The 12,755-nt window shown below is 62.4% G+C and overlaps 1 protein-coding gene across 1 annotated transcript in view; it reads right to left on the bottom strand.

Annotated features, from left to right (window-relative positions):
• The window catches only part of OBSCN (obscurin, cytoskeletal calmodulin and titin-interacting RhoGEF), a 114,482-nt gene that overhangs the window by 43,395 nt on the left and 58,332 nt on the right, over positions 1–12,755 (bottom strand). The window contains 11 exon segments of the mRNA XM_059416429.1: positions 449–822; positions 1,769–2,101; positions 2,218–2,505; positions 2,766–3,041; positions 3,514–3,786; positions 9,283–9,358; positions 9,494–9,690; positions 9,946–10,218; positions 10,780–11,052; positions 11,164–11,430; positions 12,258–12,524. Of these exon segments, the coding sequence (XP_059272412.1) occupies positions 449–822; positions 1,769–2,101; positions 2,218–2,505; positions 2,766–3,041; positions 3,514–3,786; positions 9,283–9,358; positions 9,494–9,690; positions 9,946–10,218; positions 10,780–11,052; positions 11,164–11,430; positions 12,258–12,524 (2,897 nt within the window).

Raw genomic sequence — 12,755 nt, 5'->3', positions numbered from 1 at the left:
ACAGAGAAAGGATGGCACAGGGACAGCTGGGGCAGGACTGGAAGCAAAGTCCAGGGCTCCCGTCCCTGCTCCATGTATGTGTACATCACGCCACTCCGCTTCCTGCCCTCCTGCAGCTGCTTAACCTACGGGTGCCTAGTGACTCCTATGACCTTCGAGATGGAGGCCCGCCCCCTGAAACCACTTTAAGTGGTCACCCGAACAGAGACTGACAGGTTGTGAGACAGAAAGACTAGTTTCAGCTCTAAACAGCCAGGTGGATGGTGGATGGGTGGACGGGTGGACAGGTGGAAGGGTGTGTAGATGGGAAGGTGGGGGATGGATGCGTGAGCGGTTCTGATGGATGGGTGGGGGATGGGTGAGTGGGGGATGGGTGGGTCGACGGTAGATAATTGGTGAAGACCTGAGCCATCCAGGCCTCTCCTTGCAGGTCACACTGGACACTCACCTTGCTGACCAGTGGTGAGGTGCTGGGCCTCCCAGCCTTCTTGAGATAGGTAACCAGGGAAGGAGTGCCTGCCCGGGACTCATCATCAGAGCTGGTATGTGAGAGGTCAGCCTCGCCAGTTCGTGCCAGCTCGTCTGCTGTGGAGTAGTCCTCTGAGAGGTCAGGGGCTGCTTCCTCTGCCTCCTGTCGCAGATGCTGCAGGCGACCATCCTCCTCAGGCAGTTCACTGATGGAGTCTAGCGTGGGCTCACGGCTCATGCGGCGCTTCCGGGCCAGGGCCTCCCACAGCAGGTGCAGGTCGCCCTCCTGGGCTGCCTCAGGGGGGAGGCTGGGCTGTGCAGGGGTCTCATCCCCAGACCCGGGGGTCAGCACCACTGAGAAGGACAGGAGACTGGTCAGCAGGTGGGGGGATGACAACCCTTTACCCCAGGCTGGCCTAGGCTGTGACTGTGGTTCTCCTCAATAGACCAGAGAGTTCTGAAGGCCCAATCTTTACAAGGTTTTGAGGTTCTGAACTGCCCTGTTGGTCTCAGCGTCCTTATGAGGCCAGACCTCAACCTGCATCAGGGCCCTACAGAAGAGGAGTGAGCCCAAGGACAGGACCAGAGTCAGGAAAAGTGCAGATGCCTCAGAGTGTGAGGGGTTCAGAGCCCTGGGGGAGGGGGGAAACGGGGCTGGAGGGGGGAAGTGATGGGGGAGGAGTCAGAGCACAGGGAGGGAGTCAGAGTGGGGGGGTTAGTGCACAGGGGAAGGGGGCCAGAGTTGGTGTGGGGTGCTCAGAGTGCACAGAGAAGGGGGTCCATGGGGAACCTGGTGGTGGTAGGGGTCTTGCAGTGGCTCAGAGCACAGGGCATCGGGGGTCAAGCACAGAGGAAGGGGATCAGAATGGGGATGCTCATAGTGAGGTCTCAGAGCACAGGCGGTAGGAGAACTTTTAGTGTGGGGGCATGAGTTCAGGGGGGAGTGATTCAGTGGGGGATTCAGCATGGCAGTGCTTAGAGTGGGGGACTCAGAAGGAAGGGGGAAGGGAGGTTCAGAGGACAGAGCAGAAGAGCTCAAGAGACCAGCAGTGGGTAGGAAGGCATGTGTTGGCCAGTGTCCTGCTCAGGTATCAGTGTGACCTGAGCTGCCATCTTGTGAAGAAGCTGAGCGACGAGACTATGCATTTCCCCACCTGTCCTCGGTATTCTTTGGTGTGAGGCAGGCTCGTCAAGAGGAACCCCTGCCCTTCCACCCCCAACCAGAGCTGACGAAGAGGAGGGGCCGGCTCACTCCCACATCCCAGGGCTCTCACGCCTTCACTGGGTCCCGAGGACGCACCCTGGAAAGTGGCAGCTGCAGGGGAGGTGGGGTCCTGGGTGCGGCAGCAGCGGTACTCGCCCTGGTCCTCCGCCGAGAATCCCCGGATGACCAGCGTCTGCTGCTGACCCCGGCAGAGAACTTGGAAGCGCCCGCTGGGCTGGATGAGCTCCGTCCCCTTCAGCCAGACGACCTCACCCGCCTCAGTGACCTCGCACTCCAAACACACGTCCTTGCCAGCAACCACCTGCCGGCTCTCAGGAGCGGGGTGCGTGGGAGCCGGGGGCGCAGGAGCGGGGCACGCGGGAGCCCTCAGCACGGGAGCTGGCGGCGCAGGTTCAGGCTCCTGGGGCTCTGCGGGAAACAATGCCACGTCAACAAAGGCTTGCCCCGGGCCCTGCAGCTTGGGGAGACCTCGACCACTCCAGTGGACCTGACCCTCCCCAACCGTGGGGAGTGCAGCAACTCACCCAGTCTCACTGTCTGCGGCAGGTGCACGGGCTCCCCAGCCCCTGCTGGGCCCACAGCAGCCACTCGGAAGCGGTAGGTCTCCCCGGGAGCCAGGTCATCCACCACGCACTCAGGCCCAGGCACCAGTTCATGGCACAGGCGCCACTCGCCCGTGGCGGCCGCCTTCATCTCCACACGATAGCCACAGAGACCGCCGCCACCGTCGCTTGCGGGTGCCACCCATGACAGCGTCACAGAGCGGCTGCTCCTAGCCACCACCTCGGCGTCCTCTGGGGGATCCGGGATGCCTGCAGGGAGGGAGGGCTGGTCCATGGAGGCTCCTGGTTGGCTCCCGCGCATGCCCAACAGGCCTGATTTGGGTCTGATCCTGGCATGTGCAGCGGGCGCGCCTCTGTGCTCAAAGGCCAAGACTGTCTGCGGGAGCCAAGGGACACTGCATGCCCTGAGCCAACCAGGATGGGGGCCACGGAGAGGCCCCCGGCAGCTTCCAGGACTGGAGCAGTAGAGCCCTCCCCATGACCTGAACCAGGCGACCCGAGCCACCCACCCAGCACCGTGAGCCGTGCAGAGGCCACGGCATCGCGGGCAGCAAAGGTGACTTCGCCAGCATGGTGCATCTGGGCACTGCGCAGCAACAAGGCATGGTGGCTGCCATCCGCGGTGACCATCCAGTCAGGGTCGTCGGGCTGCACAGCAGTACCATTGATGTACCAGGTCGCCTCGCCCACCGGCACCGCCTCGCTGAGCATGCAGCTGAAGCGGGCTTGCACCCCGGCTCGCACCGTGGCATCTTGCGGCGGCTCCAGTACGTCCAGGCGCCAGCCTGTGGGTGGGGGCGGTGCGGGTAAGCCAAGGGTGCAGGGGTGGCCTGGGGGAACCCTTGGTAAACCTGCATGCTACCGGGTTCCTACAGCTCTGCCGCCTCCCCCTGGCCGAGGAGAAGACCCAGCCTAGGCAGGAGGAGCCTCAGAGACCAGACTCCAGCCCTGCAGGTCCATGGCACGGGGTCCCATGGGGGGGCTGGTCTCAGAGACCTGGTCCCAGCCCTGCATGTCAGCGGCTCCAGTCCCGTGGGAGGGGGTCTCAGAGACCAGACCCCAGCCCTCCACATCCATGGCTCAGGGTCCTGGGCATGGGAGGGGGGTCTCAGAAACCTGGTCCCAGCCCCGTACACTCCTGGCATGGGGTCCTGTTGGGGGGCGGATCTTGGAATCCTGGCCTCATCCCGTGGCCCCATCCCACCCCCCATCAGGCCCGAGGCTTTGCCCCTGCCTCTGCCCTTCCGCACCCCTGACCTCTGACCGTGAGGAACGCAGACGTCACCACATCCCCCGCCAGAAAGGTGACCCGGCAGCTATCCTGCGGACGCAGGTTCTTGAGCAGCAGCAGGTGACGCAGTCCATTGTCAAAGTAGACCACCTCTGCGTTCTCCGACGTGTGCACGGGCTCATCGTCCAGCAGCCAGCTGTGGGCAGCCACCTCGGGGCGCGACAGCTGGCACTCGAACAGCGCCTCGCCACCTTCCAGCGCGTCCACGTTCTCCAGGCCACGCAGCACTGTGTTCTTGGCTGCGGGGAAGGGGGCAGCTCAGGGCTCCCAGAGCGATCCTAAGGGAGGGCCTGCCCCCATTACAAAGGGCCCCAGGACTGAACAGGAAACAGCGAGTGGAGGGCAGCATATGGTGTCCAGGTGGTGCCCCGCCCACTCCCACACCCTAAGGGCTCTGCTGGCCCCGCCCACTCCCACACCTTAGGGGCTCTGGTGGCCAGGGGGAGGGGGTCTCCACACCAGACTGGTGAGATGGCTCAGAGGTGTTTCCAAGGCACAGCCAGGCTCAAACCCCCGCCCCACCCACACCCCACTGCAGAAGGGGGCTCTGAAAATGCTCCCCTTTCTCCCTGTCCCCAGCCATGCTGAGCTGCTCCCCTCACACACACACACCCGAGACGCACCTCTGCCCTAATCCCCTACCCCTCTCTAGTCCTCTTGTGCACACAGGACACCAGTCTTGATAACTGGACACGTGGTTTTTGTGTAAGCTGTAAGCTCAGGCTGGGCATGCCTGGCCCCAACTCCAGCTCAGGGCCTGGCTGCCCTCTGCCCTGGCTTGCCACCTGCCACGGCCCATTCCCACAACATACCACCTGCTGGGCAGTGATGCCAGTAGGAACAGTCTTAGTGGGCTTCCAGGAGGAGGAGGAACCTCAGATTGGGCATGCCTGAGCCAGGCAAGAGGACTGACAAGAAGGATGGGAAGGAAGAAGGGACTCATGAGGGGCAGCAGGGACCTGGATGCCAGGTGCCAGGTGGGGTCCTGGGAGTGGGGTGCATGTCAGGCCAGACAGGAGTGCCAGGCGACCCAGAGCTGGCCTGGATGCCGGGAAGGCTGTGACCGTGACCCACAGGACCTCAGATGCTGACCTAAGGGAAGGGGGCAGGGCAGCCAGGCGCACGGCCCCAGCGGCTCTCTCAAATGAAACCTGTTCCCAGCCCTTGTGCTCAATCCCAACTTGTCCACTGAGTCCACCCTGCAGGCAAGGGTGCCCGCTCTGGACAAGGAGCCCCAGGGAGAGAAAGGGGCAGAACAGAGCACCAGAGAACCAGTCTATGTCCCTCTTATGGCCACCTTCCTGGCCCTGGGCTGCTGGCACCACAGACCTGACATCCCCACATCCTGGCCCCTTCCCTCCCTGCATCAGAATCAGTGGCACCAACAGGGGTTATGTCTATGTCTGTACTGGGCTCAGATGGCCAGGCGGGGGTTGCTCTTAACCATTGCAGGGGAGCAGGGCCACACCTGCCATCACTGCTGGCCCTCAGCATCCGTAGTTCCCATCCCAGATGTACCTGCTGCTTTGCCTTGATAAAATAACAGACTTCAAAGCAACAGTGAGCCCCTGTGCCCTCGCCTGCCCTCTCCTGCTTCTTGGGGCTCTCTTGTCCGCACCCCCTGCCCAGATGCCCTCATGCCTCAGGCCCATCCCCGCCTGGGCTCCCATGGGGCCCCTCCCCATAGCTGCTGGCGGCCATCTCCCTTTCCTACAGCCCCCACAGGGATGGCCCCCTGAACAGGGGGATTGCTGTCTATTCTGAGCCTTGCTCCCAGCAACCAAAAACAAAGCATTTTAAAAACTAGGTTCTGTCGAGAGTGAGGGGGGTGCCCCATCCGGCAGGTGGCCCCTGACCACTGCCTCCAGCCTGCAGCTCACTCATCCCCAGGAGGGGTTCCGATTTTCCCAAAGGGGAAGTGTCAGCAACCAAGAGATGTCCCCCTGACGGGGGCTGCCATCCGCACCCCACTCCTTGCTCCCAGAGTGTGTCCTTGCTGCACTGCAGTGGGGACACAGGCTGGGGCACCCTTGGGGGGCCGGCCTGGATGGGAGAACAACTAAGACCCCAGGCTCAAGGAGCGCAGCCCAGCACCACATCCTGTCCCAACAGGCCGCTCTGGGAAAGGTGGGCCCCTGCCTGCTGGACCCTGTCTTTCCGGCACAGTCACACGGCCTCGGCTGTCACCGCCTGCCTGGGCTGTCAACACTGGCCTTGGCAGCACTTGGGATGGTCCCAGCCATGCCAGAGCCGTGCAAGGCCTCACCTTGCACATGGAGCAGGGCTGCCACGCGGGTGCCCGCAGCCTCACAAGAATAGATGCCACTGTCGCAAGGCAAGGCTGGCCTGAAGGACAGCCTGGCCACGGTCCAGTCCTGCTCTATGAAGACACGGCGCCCGTCAGCGCACACCTCCTGTTCGTCCATCTTCCACGTGGCCTGCACGGGCCGTGAGTACTGGCAGAGGAGCTCTGCCGAGCCGCCCTCCTCCACCACCAGGTCCTGCATGGCACTGACCACCTCCACCGTGGGATCTGTCGGCCGACACCCCGGGCACGCGTCAGCCAGAGCGGCCCGGCCGCACCCTACCCGCCCTGTGCTCTCAGCAGCTCAAGCAAGCATGAAGCTGTGGCAGGAGGGGCCCCGTCCCGGCAGCCTGAGCCTCACCCCTGCCCACCACCATCCCCTGGCGGCTCCCCTAGGCCCCTCCTCATCCCTCTCATCCCCAAAGCCCTACCGCCCTCCCCACCCCCGGCCCAGGCCATACTCCCCTCAGCAGGGACACGACACCTGTTCTCAAAGCCCCCAGGCCCTGCTCGGGGTCTGTGAACTCTGCTGGTCACACACAACACCCCCAGCCCAGCTCGTCCCTGCTCCAGGGGCCTCGCTAACCTCCTTGGGGTCCCCATCCTCTCTTAGCCTGCTGAAATCCTACTCAACAAATGGATCACCCCAGGGCGTGGGTGCATGTCCATGTGCAGTCTGCCTTGGTCCTGGGGTAAGAGTGCCAGGCAAAGGCTTGCTGAGTGGTTAGATGCATGGGACCAGCTGGGAAGGACAGCACGGGAGAACCTCTCAGCTGTCCCAGGAGTTCCTGACACCCCCACAGCTGTCCCTCCCAGAGAGCCCGCAGCAAGGGAGGCAGCAGCTAGCAGGGAAGGTGCGGCTCTGCCCAGGACTGGGAAGGGGGCTCTCCCCTCCCGACTGCCCTCGTGGGCTCCTCCTCTTCCCAGGCAGGAAGAAGTGTCTGGGCCCCACGGGTGGCTGAGGAGGGGCATGCCTTACAGCTTCACCACTCCCCAGCCCCACCTTCTCTCCTACAAGTCAAGAAAGCAGACCTCCCGCTGCGCCTGCCCTGTCCACGTCCTGGGGCCAGCCCCAGACCTGCCGCCCAGGGAGCCCGCAGCAAGCATGCCAGGTCAGCGGGTGCAGAAGCGCCAGCTCAGGGCAAGGTCCCATCGGCCAATACCTTTGACCAACAGCTTGGCCGTGGAGACCAGGGGCCCTGCACGGTAGGTGATGGTGCCTGAGTCGGCAACCCCCAGGCCCGAGAGCGTGAGGGAGTGGAAGGTCCCGTCACGCACGGAGATGGCGCTCTGGGGGCTGTCCTGCAGTAGGGTGCCATCCAGCCACCAGCGGGCCTCCGGCCCACCGGCGCTGGACACCTCACAGGAGAACGTGGCCACCTCCCCCGCAAAGACGTCCACATTCTGCAAGCCACGTACCAGGCATGGGGCCGCCTCTGCGCGAGAGGGCAAAAGGAGGGGGGCTGGGCATTCTGGGTCTGTGGCACCAGCCTGGGGTCTGAGTCTACAGATCCACCCCGGCCAGCTGGCCCGCCTTGCTTGCAGAATGAGACCCAGAGACCATGCACGGCAAGCCCATGGAGGACGGGTTCAGCCCCCCTTGCAACTGACACCCCCAATGGCACACAGCCACTTTCACCAAAGGAGGCTGTTGACCTGCCTCCATGCCCTTTTCAGAAGGCACGGCGCACATACCCTAAGCCCCCAAACTGGGGTCTTTGTGGAGTGGAGTGTGGAATGAGAAGCTGTGGGGCCTACTGCTCTGGTGTGGTGTGGGATCTCCCTTGGGACATAAGCTTTCCATCCCTGGAGAGACGGAAGCAGGTATCTCTCCCATTCCCACAGTTCCATCTATGCAGATGTGCCCTAAGGTCCCTCTAGCCCTCAGATTCCCAGGCCCTAATGCTGCATGGCAACTGTTCCCCTGCCCTGTCACACAGTGGGGCCTGAAACCAGGGCCTTCCCAGATGCAGATGATGCCTGCTCTGTACCCCTGTACCCACCATGGCTGACCCCTCCCCCAAAAGGCCCTCCATACCCTTCCTGAGGCTGCGCCATTGATGCCCTAGCCCCCACCTGCCCTTCCCTCTCTCCCAAAAGTGCACACCTGACTCCATCCCCACGCTACCCCATCAGTTCCCCATTCCCGTCTCCAGCAGAGTTCCCAAGTTCATCCACATGCCACCTGTCAGGACACTCATTCACACATCCCCATGCTTATGGCCCTCCCCACAAGGCCATGGGCAGGATACTCCAGCTGGGGTCACCAGCCAAGACTGGCCAAGGCACAGCCCTCAGTAAAGTCTGCAAGGCCCAACCCAGTCCCATGCTGCCCCCTCACAGATGCCCAACCTGATGAACATATGACAGCCTTCCTGGACCCACTCTGCACAAGACAACCAGGTTACTACCCCTCTCCCATCACTCAGCTTGAGGGCACTGCTCTCTGGAGCCTTTCCCAGCCCCATAGTTCACAGAGCTGTCTGTCCGCCCTCTGAAGATCTGGTGGAGAGATCAGGGGACCTCAGATTCAGGACTCATTCTGTCTCTGTGTCCAACTCCCACAGCAGACTGAGGACTCACTGGGACAGAGCTGCATCCTTCCCCTCTCTAAGTAGGTGATGGTGAGGTAGATGGTGGATAGATGTACAGACGCACAGATGGATGGTGGGTGAACAGATGGACGGATGGTGGATAGATGAGCAGATGGATGGTCAGATGGTGGATGGATGGATGAACAGGTAGATAAGTGGACAGACAGAAAAATGGGGTAAATGGACAAGTGGATGGATCTGTAGATGAATGATGGATAGTGGGTGAGTGGTTAGATGCATGGGACCAGCTTGAAAACCGGGAGTAGGACAGCACGGGAAAAACCTCTCAGAGTCAGACACTCAGAGATGACCAGCCCTGGGGACAAAGTATAAACCAAGGTAAAGTCTTCATATACTGTCTACAGGTCTGGAACCTTATATACTCTTGTCTACACCTACATGCATCATAGCTTCCCTGTTGCATCAGCACTTGGAAATCTGTTGGATGCACAGCTGTGTATCAGTGTAGAAATGAGCACATGGACTGGTGTCACAACAGTCATTGTATGGAGGGTGGAAATCCCAAAGGCCCTGCCTCCACCGCAGGGCCCAGGCCCACAGCAGCCAGCCTCCCCACCTTCCTCCTGTGGACAGCACTCATCCCATAGTGGGATCCCCAAAACACAAGAATGTCTCAAGCTGACATGCACTGGTCCATCTTGTTGGGCTTCTGGTCTGTGGCTTTAACCACGAAGGGGTGGAAAATGGGTTACCCCAAGGCAAGTTCACCTCTGGAAAACTTGGGTTTCTGGTCATACCACCTCCAAACAGCTCCCTGAGTAGGGAAATACAGACACCCACAGGCAAGGGGCTGCTTAGTGGAGGGGGCTGCCCACCTGTGACCTTTAACTGGGCCTCCGAGCTACATGAGCCCACTTGGAAGCTGATGGTTCCAGCATCCTCTAGGGTCACCTGAAGGAGAGAGGGGTTCTCAGCCTGGCAGCCCTGCTCCCACCATCTCCACAGGCCCCCAACCCTGTGTTGGGACCTTCCCTCACCCACACCCCTGGGAGCACCATGGCTGGGGACAGGTCCCAGAAAACCCACCTTGTGCAGGGTGAGGCGATGGAGCGTGCCATCTTCTACAGTGATGTCATTCATCTCATTGGCCTGCAGCGGTACCCCTCCCAGGGCCCAGCGGGCCTCCTGGCCAGAGGCTCTGGACAGCTGGCATCTGAAATGGGCATCCTGGCCCTCGCTGAGCTGCAGGTCCTGCAGGGGCTCCAGAATGGTCACCTCAGGGACTGCACAGTGGGAGACAGTGTCGGCCTCCCAGTCAGCAGTGCCTCTCAGTCCCCAGGGTCTGCCGCAGCACCCCACCCCAACTCCTGAAGATAGGCACGTGAGGCACCACTCCATCCCAGAATCACCCAGCACAAGGCCAGCTCCCCACCGGTTCCCCACCCACAAAGGCAGGGATCCAGGGACCTGTGTCTGGGCCACAGAGGGCCCGAAACCCCCAGCCCAGAGTGTGCAGCAAGCCTGCTGGGCCCCACTACCTCGGACAGTGAGCTGGGCAGAGGACGTGTGGACGCCCACGTGGAAAGAGATGGTGCCTGCATCCTCGGGGGTCACGCCCGTCAGCCGGAGAGTGTGGGTGCGGCCTCCCCGCACGGACACTTCCGTCACCTCATTGTTCTGCAGCGGCAGGCCCTGGAGACGCCACTCCACATTGGTGACTCCATCCCGTGACACCTCACAAGTGAACTCCACGTCCCCATCCACCTGCACCTCGGCATCCTCCAGCCCCCGCACAATGGTCACCTCCGGCTCTGGGGGGTAGGTCACAGGTCCCTTTACCAGCCAGGCCAGAACACCTGAGCCAACCTCCCAGTCCTCCTCCTCCAGGGAAACCTTCCTGAACACCCTCACGCTCTTCTCGTCCCAGACCCTTTGTGCCCCACACACTTGTTACCATGACACTCGACTCCTAGACGGGGCTGGGGGTGCCTGTTTGGAAGGAACGTGGGCACTTGTGGTGTGCTGGGCTCCACCCACCCTGTGGCCAGCCCTGCCTCGGCCAGGACAGCAGGAAGGCAAGCCCTTTTAAAACAGGTGGGGCTCCATGAGGATGACCAGGCCAGGCTGCCCGCCTGTGGGCTTGGAATGCAAGGCAGTTTCCAGGGCAGGGGGGATGCAGTAGTGATTCCCACTATGAATACTCCTCTCTAGGAGCACCTAAACCAGAGGGAAGTGGAAAGGAGGAGAGCCAGTAACCCCAGGGCCCTTAGAACAATACCCAGACAAGGGCCTGGCCTTAATGGGAGCTGGGCCAGGCCAAGTGCACCCCCAGAGCAGCCACAGGAGGAGAGGGGGTGGCAGGGAGGGCTCACCTCTGACCCTGACAGAGGCCACGGTTTTCCGGCCGCCAGCCACACAGACATACTCGCCCGTGTCCTTGGCCTCCAGCCCGTGGATCAGCAGCTCACATGTGGTCCCCAGGCGCCTTATCTCATATTTGGGGCCCCCGTGCAGCTCCACACCCTCCTTGAGCCACTGCACGGGGACACCGGTCTCTGTCCCACTCAGCTCACAGCGCAGCCAGGCCACACTGCCGGCCTCCTGCTCCGTGCTCTGCAGCTCCTCCTGGAATATAGGCCTAGGGGCTGGGGGGCCAGGGAGGGGCGCTTAGGGCTGCCCAGCAAGGCACCCCCACCCCGGCACCCTTTCGGGGACTGAGGGCCCCGAAGAGGGCAAGGTGCTGCTGGGCAGCTCACCTCGGATGGAGAGGCTAGCAGTGCTCTGTGAGTCGCCCGCGTTGCAGGTGTAGTGGCCAGAGTCCTCAGGCTCCACGCCCCGCACCAGCAGCTCAGCAGTCCTGCCCTCCTGGACCATCTGGTATTTGGCGCACGGGAAGAGCTGCAGGGACCCTTTGCGCCACTCCACGCTGGCGCCCTCTCGGCTCAGCTCGCAGCGCAGGCGCGCCGTGGCGCCCTCGTCCACCTCCTGGGCCTGCAACTCCCGCAGGAACCGCACAGGTGCAGCTGTGGGGACTCAGAGAGCGTGAGGGCAGGCGCCGGGCCAGGAGCTCAGGGGGCTACCGCGGGAGCGCAGGGGGTGTTGCTGTGGGGAGGGGAGAGAGTGGGGGCGGGGCCCAGGGTGCCTGCAGGGCTGCAGGGGAGAACAGCCAGGGAGCAGGAATAAATAGAGAAGGCACCACAGGCACTCGGCTGAGGTTTCTGGGGAGATGAGACTAACCGCTGGGGCGCCATGGCAGAGCGGGAGGGGCCAGCTGCTAAGGGTCTGGGTGTCGGAACCACGGGAGCGTGGCTATGGGGGTGTAGGGGCGTGGCTACCAGGTGCAGTGGGGGAACCTCAGGGGCGTGGCTATGGGGTGCAGGGGCATGGCTGCAAGGTGCGGAGGGGACCAAAGAGCCCTGGCTATGGGTGCAGAGGGTTACCAAAGGGGCGTGTCTATGGGTACTGCACAGAGAACTGCAGGGGGGTTTCAAGTGGGACCTTCAGGGGCGTGGTTACAGGACTGGGGTGGGTCCCGCAGGAGTATGACTATGGGTGCAGAGGGGAACCGCAGGAACAAAGGTACAGAGTGCAAGAGGGGAACTGTAGGTGTGGCAACACGGTGCAGAGGTGAACCACAGGGCCCTGATGGTGGAGGGAATCACAGGGGTGCAGCTGTGACGCCACGGGTAACCTCAGGATCTCAGCTACTATGGTGAGGACAGTGAGGGCTGAGCTTGCTGCCAGGCCTGACATGTCCCCCATGGGATGCCCAGGGTGGTGCTGCAGCCCTGAGGCACACCCCAAAGCACAGGGGTCCTGCATGTTGCACGGGTCTCGCCTTGGGGCCCACCTGTAACAATGAGGGTGGCACTGGTGGCCTGGGGTCCACAGGCACATGCGTATTCGCCCGCATCCTCCCGGCGCAGGTCCCTCAGTACAAGCTCCACCGTGGGGCCCCGCTGCCGAGGCTCCCTGCGCCCGTCAGCCTGCACCTCCAGGCCGCCCTTGCTCCAGACCACGGTGGCGTTGGGCTGGGACAGCTCACACCGTAGGGTGACCGAGGCCCCCTCCTCAGCCTGCAGGCTCTGCAGGGGCTCCCTGAATACCACCTGTGGGGCTGAAGGGTAGGCGGGGGGCCGAGAGACACAGAATCAGCCCCGCCATGGGCATCCCAACATACAACGGGACACACTGAAGGCAGACAAGTTGGGCAGATTGGGGTGAGGTGAGAGAGAGACACAAGGGGAGAATTCTGTCCCCACCACCTGGAGAGACCCCATGAGGATATGAGGATGGAGGCCAGTAAACAAAGGACACAAGACAGTAGAACAGACATAGGACAGAGGAG

The sequence above is a fragment of the Mustela nigripes genome, chromosome 12, assembly GCF_022355385.1.
Source record: "Mustela nigripes isolate SB6536 chromosome 12, MUSNIG.SB6536, whole genome shotgun sequence".
In the NCBI taxonomy this organism is placed as follows: domain Eukaryota; kingdom Metazoa; phylum Chordata; class Mammalia; order Carnivora; family Mustelidae; genus Mustela; species Mustela nigripes.
The sequence above is the reverse complement of the archived record's forward strand: the minus strand, read 5'-3'. Positions and strand labels throughout refer to the sequence as shown.